Source organism: Botryllus schlosseri, chromosome 11 (assembly GCF_051294905.1).
Source record: "Botryllus schlosseri isolate E-star chromosome 11, Bs_hap1, whole genome shotgun sequence".
In the NCBI taxonomy this organism is placed as follows: Eukaryota; Metazoa; Chordata; class Ascidiacea; order Stolidobranchia; family Styelidae; genus Botryllus; species Botryllus schlosseri.
In genome coordinates this window covers 4227141-4241297 of record NC_137246.1, presented here as the reverse complement: position 1 = coordinate 4241297, position 14157 = coordinate 4227141, and the positions used below count along the sequence as shown (strand labels likewise).

The following is a 14157-nucleotide window of genomic DNA, read 5'->3' as shown; positions in this document are numbered from 1 at the left end:
TTTTAATATACTCCAATGATCATAAACGTTGATATAAAAGTAAATTCAAACAATTCTAGGTCCGACACGATGTCCAACTATCACTTTGAATTAGGCCTCTCAATACGCGTAAATTGCCATTATCAGCCGCGCCTATGTACCATTTTCAAAGTTCATTTAGCAATACCCCGGACAGTTTCCCGAAGACCAATCTGGTTTTAATATACTCCAATGATCATAAACGTTGATATAAAAGTAAATTCAAACAATTCTAGGTCCGACACGATGTCTAACTATCACTTTGAATATGTATTATCAATACGCGTAAATTGCGATTATCAGCCGCGCCTAGGTACCATTTTCAAAGTTCATTTAGCAATACCCCGGACAGTTTCCCGAAGACCAATATGGTTTTAATATACTCCAATGATCATAAACGTTGATATAAAAGTAAATTCAAACAATTCTAGGTCCGACACGATGTCCAACTATCACTTTGAATTAGGCCTCTCAATATGCGTAAATTGCCATTATCAGCCGTGCCTATGTACCATTTTCAAAGTTCATTTAGCAATACCCCGGACAGTTTCCCGAGGACCAATATGGTTTTAATATACTCCAATGATCATAAACGTTGAATAAAAGTAAATTCAAACAATTCTAGGTCCGACACGATGTCCAACTATCACTTTGAATATGTCCTATCAATACGCGTAAATTGCCATTATCAGCCGCGCCTATGTACCATTTTCAAAGTTCATTTAGCAATACCCCGGACAGTTTCCCGAATACCAATCTGGTTTTAATATACTCCAATGATCATAAACGTTGATATAAAAGTAAATTCAAACAATTCTAGGTCCGACACGATGTCTAACTATCACTTTGAATATGTATTATCAATACGCGTAAATTGCGATTATCAGCCGCGCCTAGGTACCATTTTCAAAGTTCATTTAGCAATACCCCGGACAGTTTCCCGAAGACCAATCTGGTTTTAATATACTCCAATGATCATAAACGTTGATATAAAAGTAAATTCAAACAATTCTAGGTCCGACACGATGTCCAACTATCACTTTGAATTAGGCCTCGCAATACGCGTAAATTGCCATTATCAGCCGCGCCTATGTACCATTTTCAAAGTTCATTTAGCAATACCCCGGACAGTTTCCCGAGGACCAATCTGGTTTTAATATACTCCAATGATTATAAACGTTGATTGTGTACTTATGGTTTATAACTCCAGGGCAAACAATCATGACCTCATATCATCATCATTGGTTTATTCGCAATTTTATCAGTTCAATACACCACAAAAAATGCGATAGAATTGGATATTCTTGGTATGAGCATTGTGCATTGAATTTGTCTGGTGACCTGCATAGTGTAGGCCTACATCGAACAATATGTTATTGCATTTAATAGGGAATTGATTTTGATTGCGGTAAAATAACAATTTACGATCCCATGGGCCATGAAGAAAATTATGAAGAAATTATTATGAAAAACTGCAGGTTAGTTGACGTATTGTACGTATTGACGTATAAAATAAAGATAATCATTAAATATGGTCATTTGGTGTACATTTATTATACAATATAAATTTACCATTTAAACTATTTTCGTTTTATCAGGAACTTTCTCAACCTCTACACTGCACATCGCCATTCTTTGCAAAAGAACATTCATCCCCACGAGCAACAACAGGACGAATTCAATTGTGGAGTATTGGTGTTAAGAGTAATCTAATGATATTAAGTGTACAACGAAATTAATTTCCTCACTATCTCAATATTACACAGTTTGCGGAGCCTCTTTTGAGAGGTCTCCCAATTGACTTCCCCCATGATGAAAAGAGTTGCGACCAATATAGGGAACACTTTGGGAACATAATTCTGAACTACGAGAGGTAATGGGAAGTCACATGTATTATATTCAATCAAACTGTGGTTCATATATGTAATTCCATTTAGGCACGAGGAATGTCAAGCACCTGCTTCCGAGAACTGATTTGCGTCGGAATCGGTTCTTTAAATTTTGTGTTTTCTTTATTAAAACCACTTTGTTTTGCTTTGCCTGAATTCTACTGTTTGTATATGATCGAAGGATTGTGAATTGTCCGGGGTGTTGCTTAATGAACTTTGAAAATGGTACATAAGCGCGGCTGATAATGGCAATTTACGCGTATTGAGAGGCCTAATTCAAAGTGATAGTTGGACATCGTGTCGGACCTAGAATTGTTTGAATTTACTTTTATATCAACGTTTTTGATCATTGGAGTATATTAAAACCAGATTGGTCCTCGGGAAACTGTCCGGGGTATTGCTAAATGAACTTTGAAAATGGTACATAGGCGCGGCTGATAATGGCAATTTACGCGTATTGCGAGGCCTAATTCAAAGTGATAGTTGGACATCGTGTCGGACCTAGAATTGTTTGAATTTACTTTTATATCAACGTTTATGATCATTGGAGTATATTAAAACCAGATTGGTCTTCGGGAAACTGTCCGGGGTATTGCTAAATGAACTTTGAAAATGGTACCTAGGCGCGGCTGATAATCGCAATTTACGCGTATTGATAATACATATTCAAAGTGATAGTTAGACATCGTGTCGGACCTAGAATTGTTTGAATTTACTTTTATATCAACGTTTATGATCATTGGAGTATATTAAAACCATATTGGTCTTCGGGAAACTGTCCGGGGTATTGCTAAATGAACTTTGAAAATGGTACATAGGCGCGGCTGATAATGGCAATTTACGCGTATTGAGAGGCCTAATTCAAAGTGATAGTTGGACATCGTGTCGGACCTAGAATTGTTTGAATTTACTTTTAGATCAACGTTTTTGATCATTGGAGTATATTAAAACCAGATTGGTCCTCGGGAAACTGTCCGGGGTATTGCTAAATGAACTTTGAAAATGGTACATAGGCGCGGCTGATAATCGCAATTTACGCGTATTGATAGGACATATTCAAAGTGATACCTAAAAATGTCCCAATTTACTTTTATCTTAAAGTATATAATTAGATGAGTATATTAGAATCAGAGTGGTCCTTGGAAAACGGTCCTGGATGATTTTATTTGAAATTGGAAAAACATGTAGACGCGCTACTCATCAGCGCAATTCATACATGACTTTTTTTATCGATGTTTATTTGATTCCTGTTGACTTGAAACGACAGTGCTAGTTTATTAAGCTATATCCTTATCGATAAACTACTTATAATAGTCCTACTATTGTAGATTTAGCACATTTTGTATTTTCATGTTCATGGTGACTCATTTTTTATTTCCGTTTACATGAAAATCGTGCTACGATGATAGCAGTGGCTTCTGCGGCCGTCAGTGTTGCCAACTCCGGATGGAAGAAAATCGCTAAAACTGGTGTCAAAAATCGCTAGATGTCGCTAAATATTGAGAAAAAAGCGCTAAAAAATAGCGCTACATCTGCAGTAATCGCTAAAGGTGGTGTAATATAGTTCAATGTATTTAAAACGTTTCCGTAAAAACCGCACAACCAGTCCTCTCGTCTTCGAGCCCGTTCTGTCCATCGCGTGACAGAAGCGTCGGGAGCACACACATAATAATTACGTTAATCACAATCACACTTCCCCTTGATCTAAAGATCACACGGGAAACCAACACATAACGCAACGATGTAACTTCAAACGTGAAAACCAGGTGAACAATTCTAAAACAGTGTATACATGAAACGGCAAACTTCCCCTTGGTCTGAAGATCGCACGGGAAGCCAAGTCATCGTGATAAGTGTGGAAACAAAAAAAAACTTATACGCAGCGTACAAATATCGATACATCAAATTGAAAGTTAAATTTCGATATATGCCTGTGATCTATTGACGGGGACGGGGAGTCATTTGGTCTTCCTACCCCCGTGATCTATTGATCACTGAACCAAATTCAAAGCTTTTGAGTGTAACCCCGCAGTGAGCCTATATAAGACTGTCTGGCCAATGGGCTAATTCTGAATAAATTAACACGAGTCGTTTGCTATTAGAAGCACACAAAGTGGATCCCACAATTAAAACATACTGGCGTACAAGAAACGAAAAACTGCGGTGTAGGTGTGCCTCAAACGATGGACGAAAGCGATGATAACTGGAATTTGTAGCATACAGAATTCGTACTTGAAGGCTAAAACTTGCAGATGTGTACGATGTGGCGGTAATGATCACGATTACTCGACGTGCACTGTTACTGAACGTAAATGTGTCAATTGTGGAGGAATACACAGTGCAGCTTACGCAGGATGTCCGATATACAAACAAGAAGCAAAGATTCAAGTCATTAAAGAGAGAGAATGTGGAATACAAAGAGGCCAAATCCCGCTTTCTATCATATGCCGAGACCTGTGCTAAAAACATTCCTGCCAATGGAAAGAAATCAAATCCGAAAACTACTATATCAAAACCTAAAGAGAATGACTGCGATATTTCGCATATAAGAAGTAGCCTACTCCCGTGCTTTGTAATCTAAATACTTCGTGCGATGATGTTACCCAAAGTGAAGAATATGACGTCGGTAATTTGAATAAGATTCTTTCCAATACCCACCCGTTGCTCTTTTTCGCCTGTATGGCGGAGATTATCAACCGAATTATTGTGGCGTGTCGACAGAACGAAGAACTAGATGTCCCTACATTGATATCGCCAGCGTTTCGAAAGTGGTTGAGTTTATCGTTCGATTCTACAGCCATAAAAGATATGCTAGATACGATACCGGACAATCTTCAATCATGATGGCTTGTTAATATTACAATGGAACTGTCGCGGTATATACCGAAAGCTACCTGAATTTAAAAGATATATAACGGAATTATCAACACAACCTGACATCATACTTCTCCAGGAAACGCATCTAATTGCGAATTATAAGCCGGTATTTCACGGATATAGCATACTACGACTTGATAAAACTGTACGCAGTGGTGGACTGGCAGTAATCATGAAACAGGAACTGAAGTTTACGCAATGTCATGTAACCACACCCCCCGCTATCGATGTTCTTTGCATTGATGTATGTGGAACTAAAATATGCAATGTATATATTGCGCCAGATTCGCCAGTAGACCGCAACACGTTTTCGTTCATGGAGAACTTATCAAGAAAGGCTTTGATCTTCGGCGATTTCAATGCGCACCACTGGGCGTGGAGTGGGGACGTAACAAACAGACGAGGTACATACTTATACGATGCTTTAGATCAGGGGTGGGCAACCTGCGGCCGTGGAGGCATAATTGTGCGGCCGTGAGCGCGTGATGTGAAATGCATGTGCTGGCGGCCGTGTGTTGATGGATCATATGTTACATGTATGATAAACTTATTACGACGATGGAGGGTATTGTTAAATCACTGTGGTAAACTCTTTCACTGCATACTCTGTGACTGCGTTTCCAGCTGCTTCAATCGACATAATATAATACTGCAATCTACCCACTAAAAGACGGACCTGCGGGGCTCGTTCACTTTCGGACCAAACTCACTACATCCTTACGGGGAAAATGTGTTTTTGGTCTGAAAGTGAACGAGCCCCGTCCTCGTCCGGGTTCTTCAATTTCAGATTTGCTTATTAGGCTTCCTGCGATACGAATATGCGACTATCGTGCACTTTATCGAGAGTTGAGGGCACAATAATGATTGCTAAATATAGATCTGCTTCTTATCTGTATGTATTGGAGTCAACCATTATGAAATTGACCAATCCTCATGTATGTGGACAGAAGGAGTTTCTATACAATCTTGAAAGTTTCCATTAACATGAACCCGTAATTGTCTGTGTAACGCCTTCAGTGAATTGGATAATTTTATTTCCAGTCGTCACTTGTCATGACTACCGGTTGCCGGTAAAGCTGACTTCGCCTAGCGTTTTCTTATTGCATTGTTACGTCACACTTCGCCAATGTCGGTTAAGTATGAGGACCAAGGACTAAGCTTAGTCAGTCTTGTCGCGAAGTCCAAATGTGAGGGGCCTATTGGCGATACTGCGATAGGTTGAACCGTAGTTATAAAAGCCTTGGTACGCGGATAACATTGAGTGGGTGTGGGTGTATTGAGCAAACGGAAAGAGAATAATACATTGAGACAAAACTTTTTCCTTATAGCCCAATTACATTATAAAGTTGGTCTACATCGCAATATGTCAGTAAAACGAAAAAGAACAGTAACAGAGGAGAAGAGGGCATTTAATATCAAATGGGAGTTGGATTATTTTATGGTATAAACGGCAGCCCATACTATGATGTGTCTGATATGCAATCAAGTGGTCAAAACTGTTAAAGGAGATAATGCAAGGCAGCATTTTGGTCGTCATGTGTCACACAAGTACGCAAAAATGGTGGGTGAGTCGAGGAAAAGTCGTCTCGAAAGTTTGAAGAAAAGTGTGCAAATATGCAGACATCTTGCATATCAGCTTTCATTCAGACGAAAAATAAGTTGTGCGAAGCGTCTTATATAGTCGCATATCATCTTGGTGCAGCGGGAAAGCCTTATTCAGATGGCGAACTACATAAGCGATGTCTCGTGGACGTTGTTAGGTGCATTCATCCTGGTAAGGAAACTGATTATTCTCCAATTCCTCTCTCGCGTCGTACAATTCAGCGTCGGCAAGATGATATCGCCAAACAGTTGACGATCTCCATACAGACAAAGGTTAATGAGGAAGCCACTTTATTTTCACTGGCTATCGACGAATCGACTGACATTAAGGACTCTGCACAACTATTGATCTTCATTCGCTCTCTGTCTCCAAATTTTGAGTTCTGCGAAGATCTGCTCTCAATGGAAACACTCTCCACCCACACTCGTGGTGAAGACATATTTGGGGCTGTTAAGAATGCTTGCATTCGCAATGGATTAGACTTGAAAAATCTTCGCGGTATTTGTACAGATGGAGCACCTGCAATGATAGGTAACACAAATGGCTTTGTGACAAGATTTTCAGAATTCGTGTCGAAAGAGTACGATAATAACCAGCTCACAAACCTTCATTGTATTATCCACCAAGAAGCCCTGAGTGTCAAATCTGTTGCCTTAAATGACACTCTGAAAGACGTCAATCGCATCATCTTGTACATTCGTGCAAATGGTCTTCATCATAGGCAATTTCAAGAACTTCTGCAAGAGCGCGAAACGTCGGCAGAAGACATTCTCTACCACGCCGCAGTACGTTAGTTGTCCCAAGGAGACACATCTCGTCGTGTTCTACAGTTGCGAGAAGAAATACTGGAATTTTATTCCACAAAAAATAAAGACTGCCCCTTACAAAATGAGAGCTTTGTCATATATTTGGCGTTTCTTGTGGATTTTCTGTCCCATGTTAACATTTTAAACCGAAGCCTACAAGGAAAAGAAGCAACGATATGCACCATGTACAAAAAAGTATCGGATTTTCGTGACAAATGTCGTCTCCTTAAACTTCATATTCAGCAGCGTGATTTTTTCCATTTTACACAACTTAAGTCTCTCATCGACAGCTGCGAAATAAAGGTAGAAAAGATTCCGATCACTTTATTTTCGGGGATTTTTGATACTGTGTTGCAGGATTTCGCAGATCGTTTCAAAGATTTCCAAAAAATATCACATACATTACGACTTGTTGCCTTTCCACACCTGGTGGAAACGGAAAGTGCACCGCCACACCTTCAGATGGAGCTGTTGGAATTGAAGAATGATGAGCAGCTTGTGACAAAGTTCAAGTGCGAGGAGAATTTGATTGACACGTGGAAAATGGCCCATGAATATCCACTTTTGCGAGAATTGGCTAGAGAAACTCTTGTTATTTTCGGAAGCACTTACGTGTGCGAGTCTGCCTTTTCGCAAATGAAATACCTGAAAAACGAGTACCGAACTCGCTTACTGAACGGAAACCTAGAGTCGCAACTAAGACTTATGGTGTCGCGTGAGGTTCCCAATTTTGCAAGTTTGTCATCTCGTATGCAAAATCAAGGAAGTCACTGATTTCAATGTTAGAGACTTTCCTTAAATCTATTCGTTTCAAAATATGTTTGGTATTTATTAGATATGATAAGATTAGTAGAAATTAAGTTTTTAAACAAAGCTAAAATGTCCTCCGAGGGCGGCCAAATGTCTTCGTAGGCAATTATACCGCGTCTTTATGCTTGTGGATTGCACTAAAGTGGCGTGAAATGTGGATTTCGGCATTCGCGACGACAATGGGTATGGTTGACTTTATCAACCCAAATAACGTTAACGGGTATTTCGGGATTCAAAACGGAAGATTGAGATTTTTTTAGTCAACTCACATATGGCTGGCGGCCGTATGGCGCCGAAGTATTCGAAATGCGGCCGTGGACGCCAAAAAGGTTGCCCACCTCTGCTTTAGATAGATATATGATCGTCTCTCTCAATCTCCAGTCACCGACTCATTTGAATCAGACATGGGGTGATTACTTCATGAATGTAATCGATTGCGATTACGATTACTGCCGAATGACGCGATTACGATTACGATTACGATTACAGCAAAATCAGGGAGTAGTCGATTACGATTACGATTACATTGGAAAAGTAATCACGATTACTCACGATTACATTTATTTTGCATTTTAGAAGTTATATTGGAAGACAATATATGGATTGCGCTGAAAAGGCCTAATGAGATAACAAACTTCCTTCAAAAAAGATGCGTGATTTGCTTGTTTCGTCATAATGTACCCATTGCCCATTTTTATACAGGACGATTTATCGCACCCAACGATTTGCATTCTTGCCAGGTCCATGACTTCCGCACCCCAAATTTCCCAGTAGGGTGGGGAGCGAGCTCGAAGGGGACTCAATAAGAGTATTTCGTAAACCAATATAAATTATAGAGTATTCTCGAGAGATTTAATTAACTTGAAAATTCTCTCTAGATAAGCTTGATTTTGGAATGCATACGTCTCCCCCTCAACAAAAAAAGCATACATCATTTATAGTGGGCTTGTATTTAAAACAAATGGTTGTTTAAACACATTGTTTAAAACATGTTTTAAACAGTGTTTTAAACAAAGGCTTTTTTTTAAACTAAATTGTGTTTTTTCAAGTTGTAAAATTATGCCATAATTGTGTAAATGCTTTCCACAATTACCACCCGATTTAGCCAACGTACGTCGATATGGAATAGTCGGTTCAACAGTTATAGTACAGATATTTCGTCAAAGGAGCTATATTTACCTTATATTTTCAATTGTCAATGTCAATCCACATCCGTGACGTCATTTTTTAAATCAACATGTTTTAAACAAGGGCCTTGTTGTAAACATGCTCGCTTTAAATTTATTTTTGTTTTAAATGCAACCCTAATTTATAGCAATAGGCATTTAGGTTCCAGTCAATACCGTGCCCGACACACCAAAAGACATATGCAATTTATAGTGGCGAGATAGCGCAGTGGTATAATCCGCGGCTGCAGCACCAATGGGTGCGGGTTCGAGTCCGACCGAGGTCGACTTCAGAATTCCGATACCTAAGTGTTGGAGGTTTACCTAGGCTCCTCCTCGCCACCTCATCCGCGTCAGCGGTGTCTTACAAAAGCCTAGAGGTGGGCCGTGCTATAAGTCGGCAGTTACGGAAAATATGAAGAATATCGGCCTGGTGTAAATGACCATAGCAGTCGACAAACACCATGAATACCCCAAAAACAAAACATATGCAATTTTGACCAAAACGCGACTTCACAAAGTGTGCTACTAAGGAAAGACCTTGGCTCAAACTTAGAGTGTGTGTCCACTGTCCAATGTCAGTAGCCGAGCTGGGCGGGCATGACTAATGGTCCGGTCCTTCCAATCCGAGCTCACAATGTAAATACCACCCGGACACCCGCAGAGCATTAAAGACATGACAATTTGTGTGTGCTTCTCACGAAATTTTTTCTTTTAGTCTGCTACGTTAGGGATACAACAATATCTTTTGATTGTATAACAGACCGGAAGTCATCAATTAACAACGTACACTAAAGTAATTATAACTAGATAACAGACGTTATAATTATGAATTACGTGCCTCCAGCTCTACAGGTAAATCTGACCATCGGGGGTAGAGAGAGAGGATTAAAAATTAATAATAATGTAATGCGATTACCAATATTATTGGCGAAATTCAGTCTTCAACTTGACATTATCACCCTATGGGGCCAAAGACCAACATTTGGACTGGGGACGAATAGCTGTTTTCGCCTTGATTCTAGCTATAACCCACGTCAACATGATATATAAGCCCATGGCTATGGCGGCAGATCCCAATGTTGAGTAAAGAATTATGAAATAACGATTGGCGCATGTTTCGAGTAGAGTCATATGAGCAGAACATAAAATTCTGCCTTCAACTTAATACAGATAATGTACTGCAAGTTGCCGCAACGACAAACGGCAAAAACGGCTCGCGCGCGGTTATGATATCAGCAGCTGTTGATTTTTATTGCTTCGTTGTGGGACCGTTCAGTTCAGACGTCGAGCAGTGCGGACGTCTTTTGCGGAGCTCCGAGCCAAGTCAGAGAGGCAATTTTGGGCGTTGCCAACGGATTACAGCGAACCGGCTGAGAACTGTTAGATATATACTTACTAAACTGGGCTTGGCCCAAAGGTTATTCGGATATACGTACTGTCTACGGACATCATGAATAATATGAATTTAATTGAGATGGAAAATCAGCTCGAAGGAACAAACTACGCTGCAGTAACCAGACGAAAGTTACCAAAGGAGAGAACATACAAACACCTAAGACCTAGATCCCTATTCGTAAAGGGTCCGGAAGAAATAGACTGGGACGGTGTCTATGACGAACTTAAGACAAGCAAAACAACAGGAGAATACATTGACAACCTAGAAGCACTATACGAAATAAGAAAAGGCATCTGGATTGCTACATTTGAAAAAAGTGAAGATGGTGAAATTATCCGCGACAGAATCCACACCGACATAAGACGCAACAAAGAATACAAACACTTCGAAAGCATAGCGGTAGAGCTGCCGAGACTACCGGCGACACACCTCATTATTAGAGGCGTACCGGCAGAAACCGAATTGGAAACACTGACACAGACAATAAACAGCTACAACTTCGGAACGGTTACCAAAATTACGAGAGTGTTCAGACGAAACACGAATATATACAACGGGCATCAAAATATCTGGGTGGAAGAGTTCAAAATAGACCAAATGCCAGCATACCTCGAGGTAGATGGATATATCTGCCCCATAAAAACGGCGGAAGACATCTACACTAAAAAGTGCTATCGATGCAAGGCAACAAATCACATCATTAGAGACTGCCCAGTGCCAGCTGAACCATACTGCAAGTACTGCAGAACAAAGGGGCATGAAGAAGCTGAATGCCAAATCAAAATAGCACATGCGGAGGCAAAAAAAGAGAAGCAGCGAAAACTAGCTCTCCGGAACCAAGTAAGTGAGCTACAGAGAAACAGACTCGATGCAATAAGCGCTGTAATATGCGCATCAACAATACATGGAAAAGAAACCAGACTAGAGCAACAAGATGTAGACTCTTGGTGGGATGCCGCCGTAGAACATAATAGACCTTCACAACCAGTGCCAGCGAGAAATAAAAACATGCTCACAACGGATAAGGCAAAAACTAATGAACCGAAAGCACAAGAGGAAACCAGAAAAGCAGACAGCCACCCCAAAATAGACAAACCCATACCCGATACCACTACATCGCCCTCGACCGAAGACAAAAAGGGTACAGACCCAACCCCGATTACAGATGAAGAGCGCTTGGAACAAGACTCATTTATACCCGAGGCCAACAAACGAATGAGAGAATCTAACAGCAGCGAAGACACAATTATATACAATAAGGCAAGAAAGACGGAAGAAGAAACGGGACACAGCGAACACACCACCACCTCCAGTAGCGATGAAAATAACGTCGATTAACGTTAACGGCTTGCACAAAGCACTGAACCCATTAGGAGATTATATAGAAGCGGCAGATCCCGATATACTCTTAATTCAAGAAACTCATAGAATTAGAGAAACAGAGATTCAAGAATGGGCGCAAAGAATTGGTTACAAAATCTACACTAACGCAAAAGGAGGATATTCAATCAGATGGAAGGGGACCGCCATCATGATAAAGAAGCACCTTCAAGGTAAAATTTACGACCATCAGACTTTAATCGAAAATCGGGCCCAATCAATCCTGATACGTCTGGACAGCTCCCCTACAGATATGATCAATATAATAAATGTGTATGCGCCTGCTGGAAACGGTGGCCCGGCAAAAACTGATAAAGTTAATTTTTTCGCCCAAATGGAACTCGAATTGGAAAGGATGGACTTTTCTATAATAATGGGAGGGGATTTTAACGTAATTCTGAACAAAAAAGATGTCAAACGAAAGGACACATATGAAATGGGTCTAGATGCTAAGCAACTAGAAAAGATAATATGCGAAAACAAAATGATTGACTGCTTCAGAAATAAGCACTCGAGCTCCGAATACTATACGTATTCCCGAGTAGATAATGCCGGAAGACTTGATCGGATATATGTAACGGAAGAATTGAGTGAATTCATTAAAAGTGCAGGACACGATCAAAACAATGTTGCAGACCATCATAGTCCGCACATTAAATTAGACTTTAGCGACAAGACAAAGCGCCAGCCGCAGAACTGGAAATGCAACAACGAATTATTGCTCGACAATGTCTATGTTGATATAATTAACAACTTGATTGCCACACGCGAGGCAAGCCTCGATGGAGCGCAAAGTCTACAACATTGGTGGGACAATTTGAAAATAGACATAGCAAACACGAGCAAAAGGTACCAACTCGATAAGCGAAAACAAGACGCTAATAAGACAGATATAAGATCGAGCCAAGAGAAACTCAGAATAATAACAAAAACCGATACCTTCGAAGAAGGAAGGGGGAACGTTAGAACTTTCTGGTCTAAGATCAAAGCGAGAAAGAAAAAGGCAGAGCTCAAATACATCGAGCTCGACAACGGTACGATAACAGAAGACCCCAACAAATTATGTGATGCAGTAACCAGTTTTTACAGAGCACTATGGCAAAAAAGGCATGAAGCAACAAAAGCGATGAGAAATGAATACCTGAGCGACTATCATGCTACACCCAAAAAACAGACGCCGGATGAAATCGACACGGTAACGAGACTCGAACTATGGTACACGCTCAAGCAGACGAACAAAGAACGGTCACCGGGACCAGACGGTTTGACGTTTGAATTTTATATTAAGTTTTGGAATGCAATAAGTACGAAACTATGCCAAATAGTGAACAATGGAATCTTTTTTGCTAATCAACCTGAAAGCTGGGATCACGCAAAAGTAATACTTATACACAAAGGAAAAGAAAAAACAAAATTAGAAAACTGGAGACCCATATCACTACTTAATACTGATTACAAGCTTTTTGCCAAGGTACTCAATAAAAGACTGCTGCAGGAAGTGGACGGAAAAATCCAAACCACTCAAAAAGCCGCAATCCCGGGACGGAACATCGATTCCATTCATAATAACGTGAGTGCTATAACAAGATACCATATTGAAAAGAATATCGAAGGCTATATACTTACCATAGACTACAAAAAAGCCTTTGACAAAATCGACCATGCAATGATGTTTGATATCCTGGCCAAACTTGATATATCCCCCAAAATAAGAAAAGCAATTGAGAGGATATACAGACATCCATACGTACAGATCGAATCGACTGGAATTACGACACCTCATATTCATATCCAACGAGGTATTCGCCAGGGCTGTCCCCTAAGCATGACACTGTACGCTGTCTGCGCGGACCCACTTGCAAAGAAAATTAGGGCAAACAAAGAAATAAAAGGCATCAATATTGCCGGATTCGAACAAAAACTGGACCAATTTGCCGACGACACTACCTATTATATAAGTAACATCGAGTCGATAACGCGAATACTTTCTGAGCATCACAGGGTTCGGGAAGCAACGGGGCAGGAACTAAACATTCCAAAGACGGCGATTCTACCTCTAAATCCAAGATCAAGGTTTATACTCCAGAATTCCAGCCACAACAACAAAGCCAGGGACAATATCAATATACTTGGGATAACGCATGGTAAGAACGCGGCAAATATTAACTACGAAGATCTCCTTAACAGAATCCAACGTGACTGCCACATT

The 14157-nt window shown here is 40.2% G+C and overlaps 2 protein-coding genes and 1 long non-coding RNA gene across 3 annotated transcripts in view; 2 read left to right on the top strand and 1 right to left on the bottom strand.

The window, feature by feature from the left end:
• Nucleotides 1-14157, bottom strand: part of LOC145450963 (4-galactosyl-N-acetylglucosaminide 3-alpha-L-fucosyltransferase FUT5-like) — a 263546-nt gene that overhangs the window by 194589 nt on the left and 54800 nt on the right. The gene's annotated exons all lie outside the window — the stretch shown is intronic.
• On the top strand, nt 1785-2140 carry LOC145450027 (uncharacterized). Its single transcript, XR_013918403.1, has 2 exons — nt 1785-1891; nt 1956-2140. It is a non-coding gene; the product is annotated as an uncharacterized LOC145450027 (long non-coding RNA).
• LOC145450694 (general transcription factor II-I repeat domain-containing protein 2-like) lies at nt 7377-8011 on the top strand. Its single transcript, XM_080329198.1, has 2 exons — nt 7377-7496; nt 7551-8011. The coding sequence occupies exons 1-2, from the start codon at nt 7377-7379 to the stop codon at nt 7965-7967; spliced, it is 537 nt and encodes a 178-aa protein (XP_080185324.1). The 3' UTR covers nt 7968-8011.

Bases quoted from the DNA above. Each gene is read 5' to 3' on its own strand.
- LOC145450694 (XM_080329198.1), top strand. From the start codon at position 7,377: ATGTACAAAAAAGTATCGGATTTTCGTGACAAATGTCGTCTCCTTAAA. The intron at 7,497-7,550 runs GTAGAAAAGATT...ACTGTGTTGCAG, and splicing joins TCGACAGCTGCGAAATAAAG to GATTTCGCAGATCGTTTCAA.